Here is a 27031-nt window from a genome sequence, read left to right as displayed (position 1 = left end):
TTGGACAAGACTCACTAATTGGCTACTCCAGGATGACCAATAGTGGAAAGGCGTGTCACAGCGTGTTTTTATGTATAGGTATCTGTATGTTTAGGCAAATGTGTAATCATTCTCACGAGTATTAAGAGAAAACAGGGTCCTTTTAGTGAGGTGTCACTCCATGGAAATTTCATATCCATAGCACTGCAAGGCTTAGATGAGGAAAGTAATCTGACCAGCTTGCTGCTACTTAATTCTGAAATGCTAGACTTAACACGCAGGCCACCAGGTTCCTGTATGGAATGGATTAAGTAGTAGCAGAAGTTACTTGTATGTACCCTGCATTGACATGGTGGCAGGAGTTCGCTTTATGCATGCTTTGCAAATAAAATATTTCTTATTTGTGCATAACCATTCACCATAATCACTGCAGCAAGCCATTGTTGTTGACACAAATAAAATATTTCTTATTTGTGCATAACCATTCACCATAATCACTGCAGCAAGCCATTGTTGTTGTGTTTACAATGACAGGCATAGAAAATAACATCAATCACAATACCAGCAATGACAGCCATCACCTTCTTCACCATCATCATCATCACCAACATCACCAATCATCATCACCATCATCATCTCCATCACCACCACCACCACCATCACCACCATCATCATTATCACCATCATTATCATCACCAGTCATCATCACCATCATCTCCATCACCACCACCACCATCACCACCATCATCATTATCACCATCATTATCATCATCATCATCATCATCACCATCATCATCTCCATCACCACCATCATCATTATCACCATCATTATCATCATCATCATCATCATCACCATCATCACCACCGCCATCGCCACCACACCACCACCATCATCATTATCACCATCATTACAAGCATCACCGTCACCATCACTACCATCACCACCGCCATTGCCATCTCCATCGCCATCACCACTGCCATAACCATCATCACCATTGCCACCACCACCCGGCCATCATCACCATCATCACCATCATCACCATCATGGAAATACATGTATATCTATGGTCCACATACCATTTTTGTGCTTTTCAGCCAAGTTTACTGATATCAAGAATGGCTCAAAACGTGCCTGTTTGACCAGGGGCCCCGTTTCAAAAAATTTGTCATCAGTGACAACTGCCACATTTCTATGACAAATTTGCTCTCAGCCAATCAGCTGCAAGGATTTCCGTAGCTTGTCACATCTATGACAACTTGTCACTGATGACAAGTTTTATGAAACAGGCCCCAGAATGTCTTTGGTAGCATATCAATCATATCAAAGTTTCCCTGGTAATAAATTATGTGGCATAACTCAGGTACATTGTATGTTGGATGTCAAAATTTTCATCTTGAAGCTATAATCCTTTCTTGAAAATTCCCAGTGTGCATGATGTATCACATTCTTCATATCAGCTTTCCAGTAAGTAAAGAAGTTGTTTCCCAAATGTTACCTGCAGTGGATTTCTAATCCTAGGTGTAATAGTTGTTGTTGTTTTCATTAATTCTCTACATTCTGATGCAGGAGTTGCTCTAAATTTTGCATACTCTGCTAGTGGATTCCCAAAGCTGTAATTGGGTGCTAAATCAAGCAAAACAAGGTCACTCTCTGCAGTCTGATGAGAAAGTAGCTTGAATCACGATATCTGCCACACACCATTGAAACTCTTTGATGGGAACATACGTTCCTATGAAGAGTTTGAATGCAAAAGCAGATACATGTATACCCATTTTTATCAATTTGAGATATTTGAGATTAAAGGCTGCTAAAAAAAGAAAGAAAATAAAACATACTATTATTTTATGTGATAATTTTGATTTTTCACAAAATATTTCTTACGCAATGGGTGCAGTGTCATTGAAAAGATTTTATATTGCTCTATGTGATGATGGTCTTATCTTAAAAAGTTTGAAAATGGCATTTATCTTTTTATGCATAATATATATATATATATATATATATATATATATATATATATATATATATATATATATATAAAATATATATATATATATATATATATATATATATATATATATATATATATATATATATATATATATAATAGATATATATATACATATATATATATATATATATATATATATATATATATATATATATATATATATATATATATATATATATATATATATATATATATCCTGCCACCCATGGCTATGAACAGGTCCTATGAACCTATTTTCCGCAGATACGTGATGTTGAATGGCAATCCCCTTTGTACACAACAAAACTTTGACCCAATAAAACATTCAGACACTGCTTCAGTTGTTCCTTTTAGTTCACACTTCATTTAATATGTCCGTTTAAGATATTACACAAAAACAAACAGTATGGAAAACATTCACTCCTGTTCAGAACATAAAGAATCTAATCATGAGGTGAAGAATCTACAATAAAGTGAAGATAAAACCCATTATATCCACACAATATTTTTGAATGAGTTGTTCACAAATCACTTGACGTCTATGACAGAAAGATAGGGAGGGAGACCTTTGAGAGAGAATGAAAGAAAGTGAGAATGACGTTTTAAATTTAACTTAGGATGCACGCAAGAGAAAAGAAATTATCACTATACACATCTTTGTACAATCAGTATACACAAACCATCGTAGTCGTTGCATGATTTCATCAATATTTCTTCAACCACATGTAAAGAAAAAATGTACACCATTGCTCCTTCTGAAAGCAAGTTCAAACACTTCCTTGCAAGAAAAAGGAATAAAGGGGAAATAATCACAGAAGTAGATAGACAGTCATGGCATAAACAGAGGACACACGAAGAGCACGGCAAGAATTTCATGTTCAATAAAAATGGATGCAGCTTGGAAAAGAATCGATACTACACAGCCAGGGTAAGGAACAGTCCAAGAAGGCATTTTTTTTTTGGCCCCCACAGAAATATATTGTCATCTCTGATAGGTAGAGACTTGCAAGTACACTAAACACACATGACATAGACTACTGATATACAGAAATATGACAGAGGAAGACAATATAACGCAAAGGGGGATGGGAAGACAAGTAATGTAACCCGTTGCAACAACAGGATCCGAAAGTCAAGGGAAATTAAGTTCATGTAAATGACCCGACATTATTCCCTTACTCTTCCGCTTTAATTTCATAACATGACTCATTAAAGTACTAGGTTGCGGAGATATTGATGATTTTATGAGACAATGTAGAGTGGTCTAGGAAATCAGCGTTTCGAGAAAACCGCCTTCAAAGTTTTCTTTCCGATGCAATACTGATCAAGGGGAGGTAAGGCAGTTTTCGCCTCTTGACAATAGAAGGTCTGCTCATACCAACCTCCGCAATGTTCATTCAAGCTTAGTGCCAGCGGTCTACGCATGACCAATCAGTGACCAGGATGCCACGGACTGACCAATAAGATCACTCCGTCATTGCTAGGAGGGAGTCTATCTGCGGCACTAAATCCAAATCTTCGGACACATTTCTGTTCTGTTGAAAGTCGGAAAATCATGGCCCAGAAAACACTATAATTTCTTCCTTTTCCTTTGACCATTTCACCTCGAAATTTCGGCAGATGATAGACAAAACATCAGACAACAATATTATGCCAAACACAAAAATTTGATGGTTTTGACTGATTTTGATGATATGACATCAAACTCAATTTTCTCGGCTCAGCCATCAGCGACTTTTGGATCCTTTTGTCGTGGCGGGTCACAAATATTTGAGAAGAAATTCTGTTTCCATGGATACAGGAGTGCAGACTTAGACAGAGGTCAGACTGAAAATACTGCCAGCACACTTCACAGAGTCAAAACAACTTACAAAACTAGAGTCTGTCACCATCCCATTATATAAAAGGTCTCATTTTTCATCACATTGTAGATTAGAAGAAAGCACACAAGTGACCCAATCAGCACGAAATCCCAATGGTGTATTAAACCAAGCATTGATTTTAGTACTTTCCAATTTTCCAAACTCTTCAAACTTTCCCAAGCTTTCTAAAGCTGTAAAACAATAGGCCATTTGCCCAAATTTCAAACAGATCAAAACCTACCATAAATACAGTAAGATTGCCAGCCACTTAAAAAAAAAAAAAAAAAAAAAAATGGAAATTGATTTTGAAATTTTGAGGCGGTATATTTATGAAGCTGGCAGGAAATTACACATTTAAACACAGTAAGTTAATTCAAAATGTCAATGTATCACAAGGACTGCAGAACGTTTTTGTATGGGTAGGGGTAAAAGGTCAATGGTACCCTAAGCTTGTGTTTGTGTACTATCATGATGTGTGTTTTGAGTGATGGGACTAAAAAATTCAAGATTATTTGCTATAATGGCATTCAGACACTCGCCACAGTGCAAAATATCCATCATGCCATTTCTCAAATAACTGCAATAATTCCAAAATTATTGCACGATTTTCTGTGATGTGGATTGTGATGCTGATCGCACTATTCGGTAACAATTTCACATCCACACTAGCAAAAATCTGAAGATATAGATCGCAATGCATATCTGAAGATTTGGATCCCACTAATTCGCGTCGGTGTGAATGCCTCTATTGTGTTTCTATCAAACAGTCAGGTACTACAGTAGTTTACTGCAAACAGACATTGACTGGTTGGAAGTAAAGATGCCCTTCAAGGACGCTGTTGGGATTTATTACATATCAAAACTCTTGATTACCTCTGAAGTTCTCTACAGTCATTTTCAGTGGATGAATGCATGTTCACACTCAACTCTAAATGTCCTGTAGTTGGATTGACAGTGGTCATATGTCTTGTCAAAGCTACAGGTCAAGGTCTGTAAAATACAGTAGAAGGGGGTGGAGACTAATTTCGCGTACTCTACGAGACGAAAACAAAATAAGACACAAAAAAACAAGGTGCAGGCTAGAACTTAGACAGAGCAAACAAACAAAGCAAGAACACATATGTACAAATTTGGGACAGAGAACTTTTGATAAGGGTGAAGAAACAATGTACACAGTACACACAACCTTTTGCAACAGACCGCTATAGCTGCCCTATCCATGAATAATCCATTTTGCATATCCTATTGCTGTGACGAATCAAACATTATTACATGATTTCATGCATTCTCACAAAATGAGCGCTACTTTTCCTTCATGCTAATAAAGACAACAACGTATCTCTGTTTGTTTGTTCATTTGTTGCGAGATAGCAAAGAACAGCATCAGCCTGAGCAAATAGTAATTCGGACGTGACAGACCGACTCCCACGAGTCAATCTGACCTTCCGTACAAAGACCTTTCATAGACGTCAAACGTATATACACATTAAACTGACAAGTCTCGCCAGAAGGTAGGGCTCACCACATATTAAAGTTCTTGAGAGGAACAAGACATTTAAACCTCGTCATCTTTGCTTGAATTTCTTCACTAATGACAATTGTCTTGTGAAAAACAAAATATTTCAAAAAACCATGCAACAAATGAAATACAGACCACTCAAATAACAAAAATTCATGCCTACAAAATGAGACAAGAGAAATAACCTGCAACGTCTCTAGAAATATATATATAGATATGTAAATATACATATATTTCATATTTACAAGTATATACTTATTTAAAAAATCTACTATACAGATCTCTTAACAAAATACAAATATTTTATATACAAAAATATGATACATACTTTACGCTCTATCAGTACATACAAAGGTTTACCAAGCTCGTATATCAGGACAGTATATAACCGACAAATTTCTAAAAGCAGGAAGAAAGGCACATCCATTTTTCCTTTTCAGAAAAATGACAAAATTTTATCTTCTATCAGAAGACATAAACCCCTTAGAGATTTCAAGGGCAAGACACAATGGCAATTATTTTTCGGTTCTACTCTGAATGGGGATGTGAAAACAATTTTAGTAAAAAGGATTACTCAAATATGAACAATATGATGTCTTCTTGGTTCCTTTCCTTTGTAATTATGACTATTCACATCACTGTGTACATATGCCAGGTGCAGGCCACATTTTCTGACTGGCTACATTTCTACACTATATGGTGGTTCGTTTCTGATTATGGCTATCAAACTAAGCTATGATACTGACCTAAGAGAGGTACATACAAAACATGATGTACATTCTCCCTCACAGCAAACTACTCATCTTGTCTTTCAAATGAAAAGAAACAAAAAAGCATACCATATCAGACTAAACCAATTCTATCCCCATTCTTAGTTAATCATAAGAATACCATTATTTCATGAATTCAGTTCACTTTGAATGAGTACTGTAACACAATTCATATTGAGGACAAAAAAGGTAAAGTAGGAAACCACTCACATTTTGACCCCTCTTCACAAAGAAGAGGCTCACCCATACAGACATTTCACAGATTCTCGATAGTTGCCTTTGAATACTTTAAAATTCTGCAGCAGTCTTTGCATGTTTCAGAAATGGCATTTACTTCTGGCAACGACAAGACACGAGATCCAAAAGATATATATATTTTTTTTAATCATTTTTTTAATTCATCTCTGCCTTTCCTTTCAGCTACTAGCCAAGGATTCTTCTCCATGTCTCTTTGTCTTGCAAGACGTCTGGAGCCTTGGACAAGAGGTGGAGAACCAACAGAGGAAGAATCATCCAAGTGGATTTTTTTCTTGTATGGGGATTTTTTTTAATCCTTATTGTAGGGCAAAAAGTGAAAAGATACAATGGCAACTCCATCGGGAAATATGCCTGTTTTTATCATCGAAATTTACTTTCAGAGTTAATATCTTGCACAGACTGCAGCCTCAAAAAAGGAAAAGACAATGAAGAATGGTATCACCATGCATAATGCCTATTTTGATATGATGTGTCATAGGGTTAGTATACACTGGCTCTAATCTGTATTTCATAAGACTATTAAGGTTTATTTTTATGCCATGTTACATTCCCATCTTTTTCCATTTCTCTGCCATCATTTCCCCTTCTCTCCTCCCACCCCCACCCCCGCTCTTCTATAATCATCTGCATTGCTATAAAAATGTCTAAGTAATTGCTACATGATACTGATGTAAAAATCATAATACGTTTCAAATACCAATCAAAATGTGTCCACTGCATTTGATTAAACATTATATCATAAATTCAAATTTCAGATCTCATTGAAAAAGGAATGTTTTGTTGCTCTGTGTCTGTTTTCAGGAAATTTTTACAGTAAAATCCACAATCATTTCTCTTTCTAAGGTACAAACAAAAAAGCTTCTAATGAAACTATTTCAGCAATGGTTAAACAAAAACATCATGTTCTTTTCATAACTACCGTAGTCTCATCTATATACATTAATCTATCCGGATATGTAACAGTGAATGAAATACCTTTGGTAATTTGTAAGTACTGGTCATTTGGAATCCACTTCTGTCAGTGGAGAGGGAATTTACTCCACAGAGAAATTTGTGCAAAATACAATTAAGTAATGGGCCCATCTCCCTGGATGAGACTTAGCTACAGCTCAGGCGACTGTTACGACCAAGAAATGGCTTGTGATCTAACCAAGAAAAGGCGAATATGAGCTAGGTAGTTCCGAGATGTCTTCAAACAAGGTGACATTTACCTGGAAGTCAAGCAGACATCACAGAGACATCACTGCGGTACGTCGCTGATGGGTCTCTCATGGGTCTCTGCAAGGTCACAGAGACCTCACGGAAACCTCGTGGACAAAATTCGTCAGCACGAATGACTGGAAGACATGGGCAACATTGTACACATAAAACTAACAAGAATTTTTCTGCCTGCTATTTCAATTTACATTCCCTTTTACTGCAATCAGAAAGACAGCTCCTTATAAGAAAGGATGTGATTATGACACCTAATCTTTCTCCTAAAGAAAGCTTTCAAATTGTTGTTTAAAGATAATAAAAAGTTTTGGTACCTCAAAAGTGTCCTTGAATTTCCTTGTCTTAGTTTGTGTTTCAGGTTAAAGTACCTTTCATATAACTAACACTGTGAGACTTACTCGCCCCAAAGTGCTCTCATGTCTTAGTAATCATGCAATTAACTGCGACCAGCAGCCCCATACGCATAGCGACCAGTAGTCCCATACGCATAGCGTAATCGGGCTTCGCATTGTAGCATTCAGGATCATGACAGATTTAGTATCGCAGGGTAAATGTCAACTTAAAATCCCATAAATTCTTCAATTTGAAGACTTACCAATTAAGTTGAAGTATTGAAAACAGGCTTCGGGCAACGTTTGGTTCTGCCTATAGTCCCTTTCTGTTCGAATTGATGACTGAATGTGACTCGGTCGACAGGACCTCAGGAGAGCTACATACAGTACACTGAATACTACAGCCAGTGCATGCGAACACATCGCATGCACACAAATTTCAAATCCATGAACGGATAAGATGTTTGTGTGCGCATGCGCTGGCCATGGTATCCAGTGTATGTAGCTCTCCCAAGGTCCTCTCGACCGAGTCACATTCAGTCATCAATTCGAACAGAAAGGGACTATTGGCAGAACCAAACGTTGTTCGAAGCCTGTTTTCAATACTTCAACTTAATTGGTAAGTCTTCAAATCGAAGAAATTTTTGGATTTTAAGTTGACATTTACCCGCGATACTAATTCTGTCACGATCCCGAATGCTACAATGCGAAGCCCCATTACGCTATGCGTATGGGGCTGCTGGTCGCAGTTAGCTATGCATACAATGGGCTGCACGCTGCTGGTCGCAGTCAGTGGTTTCGTACAATATTTATCGACGCTGTACAGCGTCGGCTCTGGTACGAAACCATTATTGCATGATTACTAAGACATGAGAGCACTTTGGGGCGAGTAATTCTCACAGACAACGTACTTTAACCTGAAACACAAACCAAGACAAGGAAATTCAGGGAAGCTTTTGAGGTACCAAAACTTTTTATTATCTTTAAGAGTATGGTACGTACGTCCTAATGAATGCATGAATACAAGAGTTCTATAAAATGTATTTCAGGTCAGGTGGTCCATGATTACACACCACAGGGATGACAGAACTTCACCTATTCTTATCTCAATATCAGACGTGTAACCAGGCCAACTTTAGACCTTCAGCTTTCCATGAAGCCCAACATTTTTGTACTTGCTACACATGCTGCAGCTATTATATTACCTTACTCCAAGATTCTAGCAGTTTCTAGGCCTCTGATTAGTCAAAGGTGCTGTCATGGAAACCGCTAGCTGACTGCTAGTAAGTAAAGCAAAAACTAGTGACAAGGCAGATAGGCTTGTTCAACCTTCGTGTACAATACTTGTTACGTTCATTTGCATAAACATGCCTAGATGTAAAGATGCGCCTAAGTATATCTAGTGCATGTATCTCTATTTGCACACTGCAAAATTATACTACATGTAATTTCTCTGACTGGTACCACAACAACATGATGTCAATGCCTTGATTAGTTGGATGCAGTGCATAAAACAAATATCGACTGCTTCTTTTCGGGTCACTTTTAAAACTATTCGCCTTTGGTGATTTCTCAACATTGCTATGCCCTGAGATGTAGATGTTGAGGGGCATAGCACTGCAGAGAAATCACCTCTGAACAAATAGTATTAACCATGCCCCTTGAAGCAGTTGATATTTGTACAAAATAGACATATTATGTCATCTTTGACAAAATACTACACATATTTCCAGCTTGTTTTTAGACACATCCATTATGACAATCGGGCATATGTTGTACAGGGAACATTCACAATTCACCAGGATTTCACTTTCCATGAAATGATGTTGGGGGGAAATGGCACAAAATTCAGATGCACTTATCACAGGTGCACCTAAGTAAGACAACACTGATTGAAACAGTTTTCAAAGCATTATCAAAAAGTATGGACTATTAAAAAAAATGTATCAAGGTATCTTGTTGCCATTCTCTGGGCAGAGGTGGCCTTTGTTGTTACTTTTTTTGACACGTACAAAAAATATTCAAGGTGATATTGTTAATGAAAGAAAGGCACAAGTTGTCCATATCAAAATTTGTGAATACATACTTTTGGCATATACAAAGGGATGGACGGATGTTACAAAGTGGGTCAATCGTACTTAAGGTGAGGAGTCCAAGGCACTTTAGAGACTTCAATGAAATGTTCCTAACTCCTATCAACTTTTATACTGATTGAAAATACAAACAAAAAAAATCCCCACAGTAGTGACTTCTATTCACTGAGAAGAAATTGCTACCACTGATTGCATATTGTCTCTTGGGTGACAAGACCTCATATCTCAATTGGCATACACTGAAAAACCTCCCACCTCAATTTTGAATATCAAAAATACTGATTGGAGTTTGAATATCAAAAATACTGATCTGACTTATAAAACATTACAATTATCAATGTAGTCCAAAATAATGTCTTCACATTATTTGACATCAACAGTGATATTATTTTGCTAAAATGTTGAACTACTGAGAAAGTTTTTTTTTCACTCTCCTGAAATTTCATGATTTTTTTGCAATACGAGGTCTTGTCAACCGAGGGGAAAATACTTTATATTACCCCATAATAATATGAAAATGCACATTCAGCTATTGGCATGGCAGCTTGAATACATGATTATATGATTGTAAACATTAACCTGTTATGCAGCATATTTTGGCCTGTGAAGAATAGAGTTGATTTTATTGGTATAACTGACAAAGGTCAGATTCTGATATGACGAAGGTTGATAGATCATATTGATGTCATGTCTATTGGTTACTATGTAACATGAACTCCTCTCTTTAAAAATGGAGACTTTCACGGAGGGATGTATCTATCAAATAGTCTTTCAGGAGCAGAAGAGACAACAACACACACCTTTGAATTGATCGCATTCCTCTTGTCACAAGAGTTTGTAGAAAATTTTGTCTGTAGAGTGGTCAGACAGATGGTCAAAACTGACCAAAGCTGCTATACCCAGTATGGTTGACCATCTGTGACAAGTGAGTACCGAGGTACTTGCGTACGGTAGGTACAAAATGAACACATTGTGGAAGAGTGCTCCTTTTTTTTTCCTTCAGTCTACTGATCATCTTACAAAACAAAATGACGTCATTCTGACACACAAGGGTTTCTATCTATCAACACACTGATTGAATATCACATTATGTGTCATAAACCCATCAAGATCACCTTGTGAATCCTTCCTGGATGAATTTTTGCATAGAATTTTAGCACAAAATGACAAAATAGCTTGTTATCCCACACCAGTGTGGCAGAAAATATCATAAAACCTATTTTTTGGAGATACCCTGGTAAACATTGTATTCAACAATCTCTTTCTATAAATTATTTCAGTTTCTGGATTCTCTCTCTGACTACTGTTTTTGCTGTCCATCTCATGCCAAGAAACCTGTCAATTGTAGACCCCCCCCCCCCCCATCCCTTTCTTGTCAGACTGGGATGCATAGAGAAGGGTGCTATATCTTGCATTAAGTTTCATTCACAGATCAGACTGGTGTCACATCACACTGTGGTGCCACTGAACCCAACCTGTCTTCTTTAGACGGACAATACTTCTGAACCTGAGTGGGAGGTATGTTAAACAATCACAGAATATAGAAGAAATGCATGAAACAAATTCATCTTCTATTGGCACGACTAGGGTGAAGCATAGTCATGGCCAAAGTGTGACACTTTTATGAAATTTATCATGTGGCCTATGATGAGGAAAGGCGCCATAATCAAACTTGTTAATCACGTGTCTGTGGAAGTCAAACTATTACACAGCCTCACTGCTAGAACATGTCTTTCTTTCTTTCTTTGATACCGGTATATAGCTATGCATTAGATATTCTGAGGGGAGTGCAGGTGGATCTGTTCACATAGAACCAAAGTATTACAGACAATACGTCACACATTCTTCAGATCTGCGGCCAATGAGGCCATACTGAAGATGGGTCCACTACAGCCACATTGTGATTAGTAGTCTCCTTTGACAGCCTTTTAGTTGATTAAAAAAAAATCTCCCCACAATTCAGTGACTGCTGTGAGTGTATCCTCCACAACAATTTTTCAAGATATCTTGTTGCTTTTGTGCGCCTCAGTCTTCAGGACAATCACTCATGCACATTTCCTCTATGTGTGTTCATCTTTCTGGATGAAAGCAAAAACATTTCATGCTTATTTCTCTGCCTATTCCAGAGTCAAGCTGAGGGGGTGTACAAAATCAGTCAGGGGGACAGGAGCACATTATACGAGATGGATGTAAAGCACAGCGTGGTCTTTTGAGCACCAGATATTTGTGTTTTAGGGGGCAGCTTTTGTTCGTTCACTCGCTTGGGTCCACGCTCTTTCCATCCGACCATGGATCACGATGCTCCGTCGGCGTAGACAGCCGAGAGCTGGCTGGGACACCGGTCCACGGCGTTCATCTGCAGAAGATGGCTGTCCTCCGGGGTGTGGCCGGCGGTCAGGAGGGAGCCATGGAAATCAGCTGCTGTCGAGGTTATCTCCACATTACTGATACCTGGATGGAGATGAGGAAAAGAGAAACAGAGAGGATGATGAGTATGATGATTCATAGCATCTGTATGGCACCATTGATATCTGTTTAATTCTCTATGTGCCACATCAATTTCTCGTTCATAGGTTTGTGTGTGAAATTTGTGCATGTTTGACTCATTGGCGCAAAAAGGGTTAAATAAACATTCAAAGGTGCAGACTCCTCCAACAACAGAGTTAGAGAGATACAGACAAAAAGAGAGAGAATACACAGGGAGGAAGAAAACTAAAGGGAGATCTATTTTTTTTTCAAAGAAACAGGGAGACTTCTGCATTTCACTTGACATTAGGCAAATGGTACACATGCAGGATAACACAAATGGGTCACTGAAAAGAATGTTACCGAAAAAAAAAAGACTTTTGATAGAAGCATAAAATTCTTTAGAAACACTGACTGACATTGAGGTTCCTTTGCAACAACCAATGAATTTCAATTTGAAAACTCCATGAGAGTCTTATGCAATTCAGCTGTCTGAATAAAAGTGGTTTGATAAAATGAAACCTGGCAGACACACATTCATTATAACAAATATCTTTTTGATATATTTCTCAGTTGCTGTAATATTTGATGAAATTTTTGCCTCAAAGAGCATTGACGCACACGAACGAATGCAAAGGTTTCGAAAGCTGCTCCCCTCTCAAGAAAACATATATTTCTTAATTATAGTATTATGGTCTCAAAAAATCCAATAATTTGACGTCACTATATTTCTGATTAAGATATGGCTTCTAAGTTGGCATTTCATCCAGCCCTTCTTGTAGGTCTTCCTGCAGCCAGGGATTCTGATCATGAAAAGTTCAGATCAAGGACTTCTGCAACTGTGATTAAAGGGATGGTACAGTATTGGTGGAGATGAGAATTGGACTTTTAACTTTTTGCGAGATACCAAGAAAACACTTATGATATAGTACAGAGCATACCATTTTAAGAGGAATTCAAAGTTTATTTGATGAAAATCAGGTTTGGAAAGACTGAAATATCCAAAAACAAAGTAAAACAAAGTGATCGTAATAAAGTGTGGGTCCCACACTTTATTAGAATCGCTCTTTGTTGGATGTCTCAGCCATTTCAAAACCAATTTTCATCAAATAAACGTTGAATTCCTCATAGAATTACATGCTCTTTCATATTTCATAGGAGGTTTCTCATTATCTCACCAAAAAATGTTAGAAACCGAAAAATAGGTCTCAACCAAAACTATACAATCCCTTTAATTGCCAAGACAGAAAGAGAAAAAAAAATATACTAGCCACACCCTGGGGCTTCAGTTTTTGAGCTGTATACACACATCAATCTGTAAATAATACAGCCTAGGCCACTGCGGTTCTAATTCAGCTCTTTAATGCAAGAGAATCTGACAGCTTTAATTGCTGAGAAAAAGAAGAAATAATGAAAAATTACACCCTCAGACAGGGTGACTTCACCTTTTACACATTTCAATCTAATGACTCACTTCACTCCTGACGCACAGAAGATGTTTAGGTTTATACAGAAATATGGTATCACATAGCAGTGTGATTGTTATCATGAGAGAATTTGTACATGGAATTCGACAGACACATGTTCTATTCTTTATTTGCATAGTGCCTGTCAAAACATTCTACTGTCTTATCATCTGTGATGTCTCCTCTATTCTCAGTCAATATGGGGTAGTGAATTCATATTACATATCACACGGCATGGTACAACGGGCACAGCATAGCAAAAAAGTTCGAAGGGAAATTCAGGCAAATGTTCACATGACTTCAAAGTAACAAATAAGCAGAACTGGAGAGGTTTCGGTAATATCAGGTATGAGGTGTGGTAGATGGAGATGTTAAAAGAAAATATCAGTCCTTGTTGTAACAATTGACCTTGATAAATAGAGTGATGTATCAACGAAAGAGCTTTGTTTACATCGGATATAAAACACAGAAGTTATGAAATAAAATCTTTTAAAGAAATGGTGATATTGGTTGCAAGTACAAATGCAAATTAATGAGGAAATGATGTTGATACCTGACAACTCCCCAACCTAATAAATAACGAGCTTTAGATCTGCAACATGAACGTCTTATTAGACAACATTAATTATGCAAAAAATGGTGTTCTGCACACATGCGAGACAGCTGTTTCCATTGCTCAACCTGCGAATCTGCATCGTTATGGTGTTTGCGTCAGACCTAAAGCTCGCTAATATCTAATGGCACTGGGTACATTGTGTGAATACTAAACCTTCAATCCTACCTCTCTCATTGATGGAGTGTGCTGACAGGGCCCGCTCCAGATTCTCAAAGGGCGAGAGGGTGGTATCATCCAAGGTGGCCAGGCCGACGCCCACCCCGACCCCCCTCATCAACCCCTTTGGGTGGTGGTTGTTATTGTTGTTGTTGGCAGAGGCCACAGCGGTGGTCAGACTGAGGTGCCGCTGGTTGAGTGGCTGCAGGGTCTGCAGGGTAACACCGGCCTGGGGTCGGTTATTGGGGCGCTGGCCCAGGACTGGTGGGTAGGGCTGCCGGAAGAGGGGTTGCCGCGGCAACGTGGGTGACATTGGTACCATTCCTGCTAGACTGGAGGAGAGTGGTGGTGGCTTGGGGCTCAAAGCAGCTTGGCCTAGAATGTAAAGTCATGATAGGCATGAAATAGTGTCAATACAGTTGATACCATTTAACCAGGACTAAAAAAAATAAAAAAATGAGAGAACACAACAAAACAAAACAAAAACAATTAACTTTACACGATTAACTCACAAAATGTCCTGATTGAGCTGTGGTGACTGTACTCAATCATGCACATGCTTTCCTATATTCTCTCCTTAAACTAAACAAATTCCCCTCTGAACAATCGTGGCAATATCACTTTGCAGAGTCAACATTCCCAGCAATATGCACACTGCACCAGTACAAATACAGACAGAGCATAAACATATATATGCAATTTTCTTTGAAATTATATAAAGTGGCAAATCATGATAATGACAACATGTTTTTCATTAATCCTCCACACCCATATGGATGTAACTGGAGCTGTCATCACTTTAAACAATTGCTTGCGATAGTCTTGCCATCTGCATAATCAAAATTGTATTTATCTCCTCGAAAAATGTTTTTATGTTGAATGTAACTATGTACACTGTATGCTATTTGTTTGCTTATTGCCTGGTTACTTGTCATTCATATCACTGGTACCCTTGTTAACAAATATGATGAAATAAATGCAGGAAAGTACTTGCAGAAAACACAAATTTTCACTGTAATTTAGACACAGACATCCCGGAAACAGAGTCTGGATCCTTCATACTGTGGCTAATAACATCATTTCTTTGTCCATCATCAGAGCTCATGCATCATTTGAGAAACCCTAGAAATGCTGGAAGCTTGTTTTTCATTTCGCTCACTTAAATTAGATTGCATAATTTGTCTGTTGCTACGGGGCAGATTGATTGATGGATCGAAAACAGCCTTCAATGAGACTTCATTCCTTGGATAAATCTACATCAAATCATGATGATGCGTTAAGAAGCGAGCAAATTATACCACAAGACAGTTATGCCAATTACAATGTGAGTAGGGCATATGAGAGCTACTGTATGTGCCATACACAATTGTATATTTAGCAAGTCTAATGTTCGCGAATCAGGACTTCTCGACAATTTCACGATCATGAAGTTCAGCAATGAACGGAGAAATGCATGTATGCATGTTGTCTTTACGTTGAGATCAGAGTTAATAATTTTGCTCATTGTTGAATTCACAAACAGCACCTGACCCGCGAAATTTGCAAAAATAAAAAACTCATGAAATATATGGCATATAAATACTTGCAAAACATACAACAACAACAAAAAATGCTGAAGTTGTTTGCCAAACATTTCCTGATTGTTCTATGCTAAAAAGGACCCGAGCTTAGATTCTCCAAATGCTTATCTTTTATATTAGTTTACTCAATGATAACTATAAAACCTGTAGGAGCTAATCTCTTCCTAAAGTAAAAAATCAGGAATGATAACATAACACTGTTTTGTTGTTGTTGTTGTTGTTTTGCCTTATTTTGTTTGTTTGTTTATTGTTGTTTTATTCTTTAGTGTGTGTGTTTTGTTTTGTTTTGTTTTGTTTTCTGTTTTTGTTTGTTTTTTTTTTGTAGGGAATCTAACCAATTCAGAGTTCTACACTAGCTACATTAGATATCAGGTTGGCTATTTGATGTTCCTAAAGCCTGCCAAGTTAGATGACTGTAATACAATGTACTCATCAATCAGACTGTAAGTATAAAAATAAATGTTTATTTTCACTCTAACATTCTCCCATCATAATCTGTTCTCTCTATATCAACATCACAATGAACAAGTCTATAAGACAAATTTCCCTGTAGCAAGAGAATTTACACAATGCTTTCTGACAAGAAAAACCCATTATCCATCATAATTCTTTGAGGACTGAAAATTTGGATAATGCTGCCCTCATGTGCCCATACTCATTTAGTCTCACTGCCAGTGCACACTGCTATGCATTTTTGGTGAGAATTTCAGCTCATCACAAGAAGCGAACTTACTAAGTATGGCCAGGTCACTGAAGTACAATGGTAACACCATGCCATGTTCAACTTCGCCATAATAAATTGAGTAAAAAATCAGATACACACTATGGTGGCAGCAATCATCCTAACAGACAAATAAGAAAAATGTACTAAAACTTTAAAGTGTCATTTATACTAAGATTTCAACAAGCAGTGATATCAGTCACAACCTGATGCATGCAAACTGCAGGAGATAATATCACTGCTCTGCAAGTCTCCCACTAACCTGTACATCAAATTTTCTCAAAATCTCCTTCTTTGACAGTGAAATACAAAAAAACAAGTACTGATTTTCACATGAAATCATTGTAGTCTTAAAAAAAAAAAGAGCAACAGTGACTCCTACGGGAAGCAGGATTGTATAAAGTGTACAAGCTAAACCTGTAGATAATCGCTAAAACTGCTTTTATCATAAAGCTACCCTAATAATACTTCTGTGTATAAGTAGAGGGTCACAGAGTGATGAAAACATAGTCCCTTCTAATTTTCACGAGTGGTTACAACCAATATTGCCATACAATTATGTGACACTTTAAGATTCTTTAATACTCTATGTCCATTTTGATGAAACTTGCACAGTCCTGTCGGTGTGATTTTCTCTGATTCATTAAAAGCATTATTTACCATTTGCAGATGAAACAAAAACCCAGCTATAGTGCTTCAAAATTGTTCTGAAATGTGAGTTAGGGATAGAAATAAGCAACATACAAAATTTACCCACACAGTTTAATCAATGTTAAATATTGTTAAATACACTACATGTGAACAATAGTCATTAAAAAAAAATGTTTCTAGAATAAATCACCTCAGTTATACAGTTTATTGAGAAAAATATTGATGTGTCTCCCTATATTTTATGCTTGTTATATTGCAAAATTTTATATGGTAGGATGTTTTGTAATACAACTGATCTACACATATGCATCAAATCTGATTTTTTTTTTCTTCAAATTACAGCTCCCTATAGTAAACAGTACCTTTAAAGTCAACTAGAAGGGGATGGGGAAGGAACTGCACTTTTGCAAAGGTCAGAGGTAACTGAACTGGTCCAGTAAACATTGAAAAAAAAATAACACATAGCACAGAGAAATCAAGGTAACACTGGCACGTTCTGCTTGTCTTCTGCCCCCCCCCCCCCTCCCCCTTTCTCTAATCTTGAGAGGATGAAAGGGGAGGAAAGGCTCAACATTATCGAGGACATACAAACAAAATCTGGAAAAAAAACACAAAAATTAATAAATGCATTTGAAAATTAACATCCTGCAAAAATGTGAGTTGGTATGCTATGAAGGCAGACTGGGAAATATGCGGGGGAACCCTTGGTGAAACAACCCATCAAAGCGTTTGTCACCCAAGGGTACAAAACTGCGCCCCCTGCCGATCTCGTACGTGGCCAGGTCGGACGGAGGGGGAAGGACAGGGGCGGAGGGTAAGGGCAAACGTGTCTAACAAAGTAGGAGCAGGAAACTTGGGCCAACAGTGATATCTAACATACACCATCTGTAGCTAACTAATGATATGGAGAGCATACATTAGGCGAACTTGCACACATATATCTATGAAAGTTACATATCGAGGTCCTGTATAATACACTAAATATTTATACACATTTAACCCGCTAAGGACGGACTGATTTTGCTATAACACGCATTTCCCATAGACACCTGCCCAACTATACTCAGGACTCATCCTCAATGGGTTAATTGTACACACAAAATAACAAATGAACACAATATCTTTGTTACTATGGGGACAATCCACACCTGTTGCATATCTCTAATTTGAATCTAACAACGGATATCTTTCAAAAATTTATGTGAAGGAAAATATCAAGGGGAAATTTACAGAAAATAATCTTTTAGTGCTCATACACATTAAAAGGGATTCTTTCTTCTTTTTATTTTGTCCCTGTAAACTGCATCTTCAGATAGATGTTATCTTTGGTAAACTTTCAAATCTCATCTAATATATCAGTCTTACTTAGCTGTGCAGATCAAAGAAAAAAATACTGATATGCACTAAAACAGGTTCTGAAGGGAAACGGCCCTTTTTTGCCCAAACATGGGGAAATTCTACGTATGAAGCATGCCAAATCAAATAAAAAAACAAACAAACAAAGTTTCCTGGCTGAGATGATGAAAAAAAAAAGCAAACAAAATAGTGTGAAACACTACTTGTTACTGGTTGTATGATGTAACTGCATACTGCAAAATATGTAATAAACAAGACACTGAGCTACACTACTGCCCTGTACTTCTAAAGATGTTGAATTAACGCACGCATTATCCACATGTGACCATAAGTGACCCAGTTTAGAATGCGGAGTCATCCGCCTTCACCTCTTTCTCTCTCTCACACTATTGAAAACGCAGACAAAGCATGAAAACGAGCCCGTTAAATCCATCCCTCTGGCGAAAAGGAGAAGAAGAAAAAAAAAAAGGGAGGCCGAACCAGAGAAGTTGGTAGAAATTGACTCGGCCTCTTAATACCACAACTTTTCATACCTCCACTCCATAATAGCATCGTTCTACCTTGTATTTGGGGTCTGTACGAAGCCTGGGTGCATTGAGGGCGGACAAAAATATTTTGATATGCGGTTGATCTTCTATTAGGATTCCTGTCCTTTGAATAATCACATTCACTCTTGTTTCCTCTTCTCCTTACTACCTTTTGTTGTTAAAACATAATAACAGAAATGCCATCAAGCATGGATGTAGGGAATATGTGGCTGAAAATTGTCATGGAATATCCTGCAACACAGTACAGCAGTGGCAGTACAGTAGAAGAAATAGTAGTAGTAGTAGTAGTAGTAGTAGTAGTAGTAGTAGTAGTAGTAGTAGTAGTAGTAGTAGTAGTAGTAGTAGTAGTAGTTGTTGTTGTTGTTGTTGTTGTAGTAGGAGCAGCAGTGGTAGCAGTAGTAGAAGTAGTGGTAGTAATAATAGTAGCAGTAGTGGTAGATGTGATGATAGAAGTAGAAGTAGTAGTAGTAGTAGTAGCATTAGTAGTAGTAAAAGTAGTGGTTGCAATACTGAATGTCGTACAAGTAGCAAACAATTGAATATGAATTGCTAATACTAATTATTTAACAATAGAAGAGCAGCAGTAGTAAGTGATGGGGTGGGGTTGGGTTGTGATTAAAAATAAAATGTGAAGAAATAATCCACATAAGCACATAATAAACAGCAATATTATCACACCAATGGAAGAAAAACAGAACCTTGTTCTTTTTAAAGTAAACAACATAAAACTGATATTACCGAGCTGAGACTACCAAACACACATAAACAAACAAACACACACACATACAGAATAGAAAGGGTGAGACTGGCTAGTTAGGACTACTATAAAGAAATGGACAAAAACGAGTTCTGAACAGGAGACAGAGTCTGAAAAATAACCTCATTTGCACTTTGTCCTCAGTGTGTAACCAAGATGGTTGTTTGTTATTGCTTGACAGGTTGCCATGGCAACTGACATGTCTGACCACACCAGTGTTCTGTGGGGCAGATTGTGTACCATGGCAAGGAGGAAAACACAAGCAAGTAAAGAATACAGGTGAAGGAGATTGAGAGAGAGACGGAGATACAGACAGACAGACAGTCAGACAGACAGACAGACAGACAGAAAGAGAGAGAGAGATATGGGGGGTATAAAAGATTATATCTAAAGAGAGAGAAAGTTTATCTCAATTGCCCTTGGCATATACTATTTTTAGTAGTCTTTTCCAAGTCCAATTCATGAAAATTAAAGAGCTACCAGTCTTTGAGATCATCACCTATTCAAAGATAGCAAAAGCAGTCCTTAACATTAACCAAATCCCAGCTCTAGAAGTATCTTTTGAGCAAGGCCACAGAAGAAAAATCATGTGGAATAGTGGCTTTGTTGGTGATACAGATCTCGTGGCATCAGACGTGAGCAATTTAATGATCCGCTGATTACATTATAACATAAACATGCATTATCTCTGCTCAGTCATTTCTTTGTGCACAAGTACAAAATGTATTTGAATGCCACTGAATGCTCCACATGCTGTTTGTTCCACCATTAAAGGCATTATTCACCATTTGCATGCTATGAAACAAAAACCAAGCATTAGCGCTTCAAAATAGTTTAGTCTAATCAATGTTAAGTATTATTAAAAATACATAATGTGAACAATAGTTATGATTATTTTGTTTCTACAATTAACTGTCTACAGTTATGGTTTATTGAGAAAAAAAAAAGTGAGATCTCCCTATATTTTAGGCTATCTGGTGAAATTTTTGTATGGTAGGATGTTTTGTGATACAACTGACTACACATATGCATCGAAAGTTATAACTCGATTTTTTAAAAAAAAATCACTGCTCCCAAAGGTAAACAGTACCTTCAAGTTAAACATTGCATCTAAGAGGGTTTCCCCAAAGGACAGTTCTCCGTGGAATTAGTGTTCAGTCTGCAAACAGAACAAAGCGGCTAGCTAATGTATTTTTAAGGACTGCTGCACGTGCATGTAACAGCTTACGCAGAACACTGGATGCAATTACAGTGTAGGCGTCCCCAGTGCAGTCCTCAGATATCAAAACAATCAACATCATCAGGACCAACTAAGAAGGGGACGATGGGTAAACTCTCATTTCGAAATGCTGCACGGTCCTGAATCAAAGGCTCCCTAATGAAAACTATAAAGAAAACCCACAAGTTAAACATTGACTCGATATTCCCACAAAAATCTCAAACGTGTGGTGGTTTTGCAGAAATATTCCTCCGAGAGTAGTATGTTTGAGCCAACTGTCAGGCGACATTGACATCCAGCGAAGAGAAATGCCTGTGGAAGGACCAACAAGGGGACATAATCCACACCATTAATATCACGACGGAGAGAAGCTTAACATACCTCATGCTGGGCCGCACAGGGGTGGACTAAAGCAAGCATTAAGAAAATCAAATATTGTAAATTTGTTTGGCTTCCTATTTGGTTTGTTTTGTGGTTGGCCCAGGTTGTTCCTTCTTGCTAGAACTATTGGGAATGAAAAAGAGGAAAGAAAAGCAAATAACAGTTGGAAATTGAGATGATTTCTAAACTGGTTAACTTTACAATTTATCAAGTGTTGCCAATTTGACAAACTCTTGTTACCTATCAACTTCTTATCTCGGTGAATTCCGTGAAGATTAGCTTTTCTCAGTCTGTTATTCCTCGCTCGCGATTAATGAGGCACTTTTGTGTCAGGTTTCACAGCGCATGCTAAAATTGATTGCACGGGAAATAGGTGAAAGCGTGCATAATACGGCCTAAGCCCGAAGCTGCTTTGGCGCTGAAGGTAGCGGTAAAAAAATGACGACAAACTGTTTTGAAAAATTCTGCTCTTGATTGATGAGATCTCTACCATGATACTGCACTAGCTGGTAAGATCAATTTCACTAGAGTTAGTTGACTGGTTATTTGACAAATTACTTGAAATGATCCTAGTGGGCTCCTTTCTCTATGCACAATTCATAGTTATTATTTACAACACTTCAATAGGCCTACTTTGGTGACATTTCTCCTTTTCTTTTTTCATCCACGGAATTTTCTGTATTCCCTGTATTTCCTGAACCCTTCAGAGGCACGGTTGTTCCATATCTGTCTTGGATGTAGGGAAAATTTCTGGCAAAGTAGTCACAGATTATACCTCTCTTTCTTCTTTGCTGCATGTCTATCCAAGCATACAACACAATACTGGGGTTGAGAAAATGTAGTTAAAGGAACTGTACAGCACTGGTTGAGGTGGGGATTCATGTTTTGAACATTCCTAAGTGAGATAATGAGAAACCTCTTATGAAATATGAAAGAGCATTTAATTTCAGAAAGGATTCAACATCTATTTGATGAAAATTGTTTTTCAAATGGCTGAGATATGCAAAAAAGAAATGATAGTAATAAAAGGTGACAGGCCATGCCTTTTATTAGGATCTCTTTGTTTCACATTGTTTTTGGATATCTCAGCCATTTCAAAACCGATTTTCATCAAATAAACTTTTGATACCCCTTAGAATTGCATGCTCTTTGATATCTCATAGGGTGGTTTCTGAATATCTCGCAAAACGTTAAAAGCTAAATCCCCACCTCAACCAGAGCTGTACACACCCTTTAAAGTCTTGTTTAGATACAGATCTATGGGATCTTTTGATGGCAGCAGGCATCTAACCCCTTCAGTGCAAAGGTCTTTGAACATTGTGTACAACTCTATCGGGCACTGAAAACACATAAAGGTTTATGGGGTAATGGAAATCCAACACTACGTTCCAACAGACTTTCCTAAACAGAGGAAAATCAGACAACTACAATGGCTACTGAGATTTTATCAACGAAACGTAAAATAAATCACAAACTTCGATCGTCTCACAGGCTTTTCACAAAACCGTGGCATCAGTCACAACATCCTGTGAAAACCACAGAAAGACATGATGTTATTATCTCACAAGATTCTCACTGACCAGAATATAATATCTCTTCCCAGAATTCCAATTTATGATGTGAAATCAGTAGGAATGAGTCACTTCCTTTGCATCAAATCACTGTCGTCTTGTATCAACTTAGCAATGAGGGCATTTGGGCAGAATGAGGCTATTGTGCACGATTTATGACACAAAAAACATGATTATCATAATATTCTTGTGCAAACTAACAGGAGAATTTTGAGGAGTAATGACATTATCCTCCTCTCCTAATTTGCATACATCTTTGAGACCAACAGTAAAAATGTGGAAAAACTTGCCCACCCCCTATTTAAATGGTTCCATGACATTTGCCACTGTGACAATTTCTCCCATGAAATATCTGCACGCTAAGCCAAACATAAATTTTACCCACAAACATAACCCTATCCTTAATCCTAATCCTCACATCAAACTAAACCTAAAACCCTATGACAACCCTACCCCCAAGTCCTTGGAGAAATTTTTGACCAAAGCAATTGTCGCAGGAGCAAATGTTGTATCGCCAGTTTAAGGAGATGAATAAGTAAATCTTCTGTAGCTCCTACGAAAGTTGAGATAATGGATCACTGACTGCTGTGAATTTGTAACTATCATTAGAAGACCAACCAAAAGAAGCTCCTACTAATCAGCATGTATGCTAATTACAGGATTTCTTGTGGTTAAGTGGGTAGCCCTTCCTTTGAGTTAAGCCAAAGTTCTGTTGAACACTGTTCCAAAATGAAAGTCAGATGCTCTTTGGATGCCAATGTCTTCAAAGTTCATTCAAAGTCAAGTTAGAGTGAAACTCAAAGCTCTGTGTGTACCTATCTATTCTCTCTCAATTTTTCCATCTTATCTGGGTCACATATTGTACTGATGATGCTGCCTTCTGACTTCAAAATATGGAGACTACATCTCCTGATAAAGTGAAATGCTGATGATGGCATGTAAACAAATGTAAACAAACCATCACAAAAAGTTCTGGTAATATCTGGCTCTCTTCCAGTTATGATACCACTAAAAACCAGTGATTTGTCTGTAGTGATTAATGGCACACCGTTAAGCAACCGCTTTACGCAGATTTAAAAAAAAAAAGCATCTCACACACAAACCACAAACTTTTCAGTGTGTTTGAATGTCATCTCCGCATTCACTGAAGAAACTCCTGGGGGTAATAATTATGTGGCGCTGGATTACCTCGACATGTCGCGAACAAATGTGACGACAAAGGAAACCTTGCATCATGCAGGTTTCGAGAATGTAACCTCAAACCATGAGGTAGTGTAAATGTGCCATTTCTCTTTCTGTATTTTTCCTTTCTCATTTTTTTTTTTTCTGTGAAGTGAGAAATAAAAATGAAGGGACTTTCCCTAAATCTCGTCCCCCTTTCCCCCGTTATCCCTGGGGCCAAGGGCAACAGTTGGCCTCGGACACACCCAGATGCTCCCCGCTATAAGTTGCTGATCATCCACAGCACAAACTGTTCATGCTGCGCATTGTAATAACTCACAAGCTACTCCCATTGTGTTCATGTGACGCAGTGCGGTAGACATGCTTCTCAATGTCACCGTGGTGACGGGGACAACAGACATGAGATTGACTGACGATAATTTAAAAAAAAAATATTCTCCACACACATTTCTTTTAGAGCATACAAATTTCCACAAACACTCACAAAAAGATGTAAAATTTATGCTGCATTTGGTTCAATGATAAAACATAAGTACAAACATACAATTGTAAATTAGGATGATTGTCCCTCAAAATAAAAAGCAAGTGTCTCTAGGAAAGTTTCTCATCCAGAATGATCTGGGGTTCATATTCTGCCTAGTGCATTCATCCTTTAATAGACAAGATGTTTTGCCTACTATAGTAAGGTTCACACAAAGTTTTAAACTTTGATCAATAGTAGTTTTAAACTATGACACGTAGGCCTATCCAGACGACAGACACACACACCAAAAAAAAAAAAAAAAAAAAAAAAATTTTGAGGAGCGCCCTGCTCAGAAGCCGGAAGCGAAGGGAGAATGGGCTTCACAGAGATGTCATGGTAAAGTTTGAGTTTGTCGATTATCGTGCCAACACAATGCTAGACTAGAAGTGGGGACTACTCGCAGCTCATGTATAGTGCATAAAACGCTAAGTAATTTTTCAGTTCTATGCATCAACTAATCTTTAAGGGGCTGAACTTCAAGCCAATCATCAAAGATTGAAACGTCAAGCTAAGCTTTAACATTAGGAACATCATTTGAACGTAACTTACGTTTCTTTGACCCAGGTGTATAGATTGGTACCTGGCATGCTGGGGTAATGATAATGGCACGGCCCTCAGGGAAGAGCAGCATTTGAATTGACAAGGCTACCCTGGCTAAATAAGTATCATTATCATTTTCATTATCATAATCATTAAATATCACTAACTGGAATCTAAGAGCTAGTCTTTGATCAAGGACCCAAGAAAAATCTATCAAGATTCTCCTTCAATCAAACCAGAACACATCCTGGCAACAGAAATTTATCACAGCCATTCGATTTTACATTGTATCAGTATCATTCTCGCTGAATCAAAATCTATACAGCAAACTACCAAAGAAGCAATAATTTACTCTGACAACTCCACAATAGGAAAGAAATAACAAAATATGATGAGGTGTAGTCTACAAAGGACTTGGAGGAAGTGGTAGTGGCCTAATTGGATGTAGAAAAAACAACCCAGACAGAAGAATTCAAAAAAACATTCACAAGCTCGCTGGAAATGAATTGAGGAATCCCTTGTCTGCTGGCAGACAAATATTAGAACGGATCCCTGAATAAAATTTTATTCTGTTTGATAGTTGTTACCAATCCGGTATTGGAGCCAATTCAAGCCAGAATGCGGTTGATACATGATGTTTTCCCCCGATCCCTATCAACTATTCCCCCTTCCTCCTGTACAATGTCAAGAGATGACCTCATAGCTCCCTGTAAAAATGACATTATTATGATGTGCATTGTTCAGCGAATACAGCCATGAATGGATAAAAAGTAGATTCATGGAAGGCATTAAACCACATTCCAATGGCCATCTTATGTATATTTATACACACATACAAGCACAAACACAGCACATAGAAGAATTTCTTTTGATCTAAGATTTTTTAGTACCTTACCTTTGAAGGGCTTCCCATTAAAATCAATAAGCATGGCTCATACTGAAAAGTACAATTTTGTCAAGACCGGAGTCAAGAACTCAGCCAAGCTTAATATCAATATACCTCACAATCTTCAAGTCTTTTATGGAGTGCTTTCAAATTTTTACCTAAAGGTTATGTGAGAAAGCTGTAATTAAAACAAGGGACTATAGATGAACAGCTATTCATGAGAATTCAGGCAAAAAAGAGATGTGTAATTATTTGCAAGTCACCTGAAGTGATATCTCTGTCTGTAGAGATATTATGGGGTATGCATGTCTGGACGTGAAATATCCCCTTTTTAGCAGTAAGAACTTTCTCAGCTATGTCACCCAGGATATAGTATTCTTGTGGTCGGCTACA

The 27031-nt window shown here is 37.7% G+C and overlaps 1 protein-coding gene across 1 annotated transcript in view; it reads right to left on the bottom strand.

The window, feature by feature from the left end:
- Nucleotides 1-12183: 12183 nt before the first annotated feature.
- The window catches only part of LOC140237056 (zinc finger protein GLIS3-like), a 40287-nt gene continuing 25439 nt past the window's right edge, over nt 12184-27031 (bottom strand). The window contains exons 6-7 of the mRNA XM_072316997.1: nt 14733-15098; nt 12184-12470 (exon numbers count right to left, since the gene is read on the bottom strand). Coding sequence (XP_072173098.1) covers nt 12313-12470; nt 14733-15098 — 524 coding nt within the window. The 3' untranslated portion in view covers nt 12184-12312. The remainder of the gene's footprint in view (nt 12471-14732; nt 15099-27031) is intronic.

This window comes from Diadema setosum, chromosome 13, assembly GCF_964275005.1.
Source record: "Diadema setosum chromosome 13, eeDiaSeto1, whole genome shotgun sequence".
NCBI lineage: Eukaryota > Metazoa > Echinodermata > Echinoidea > Diadematoida > Diadematidae > Diadema > Diadema setosum.
Note: the sequence above shows the minus strand (reverse complement) of the source record. Positions and strands in the feature narration are given on the sequence as shown.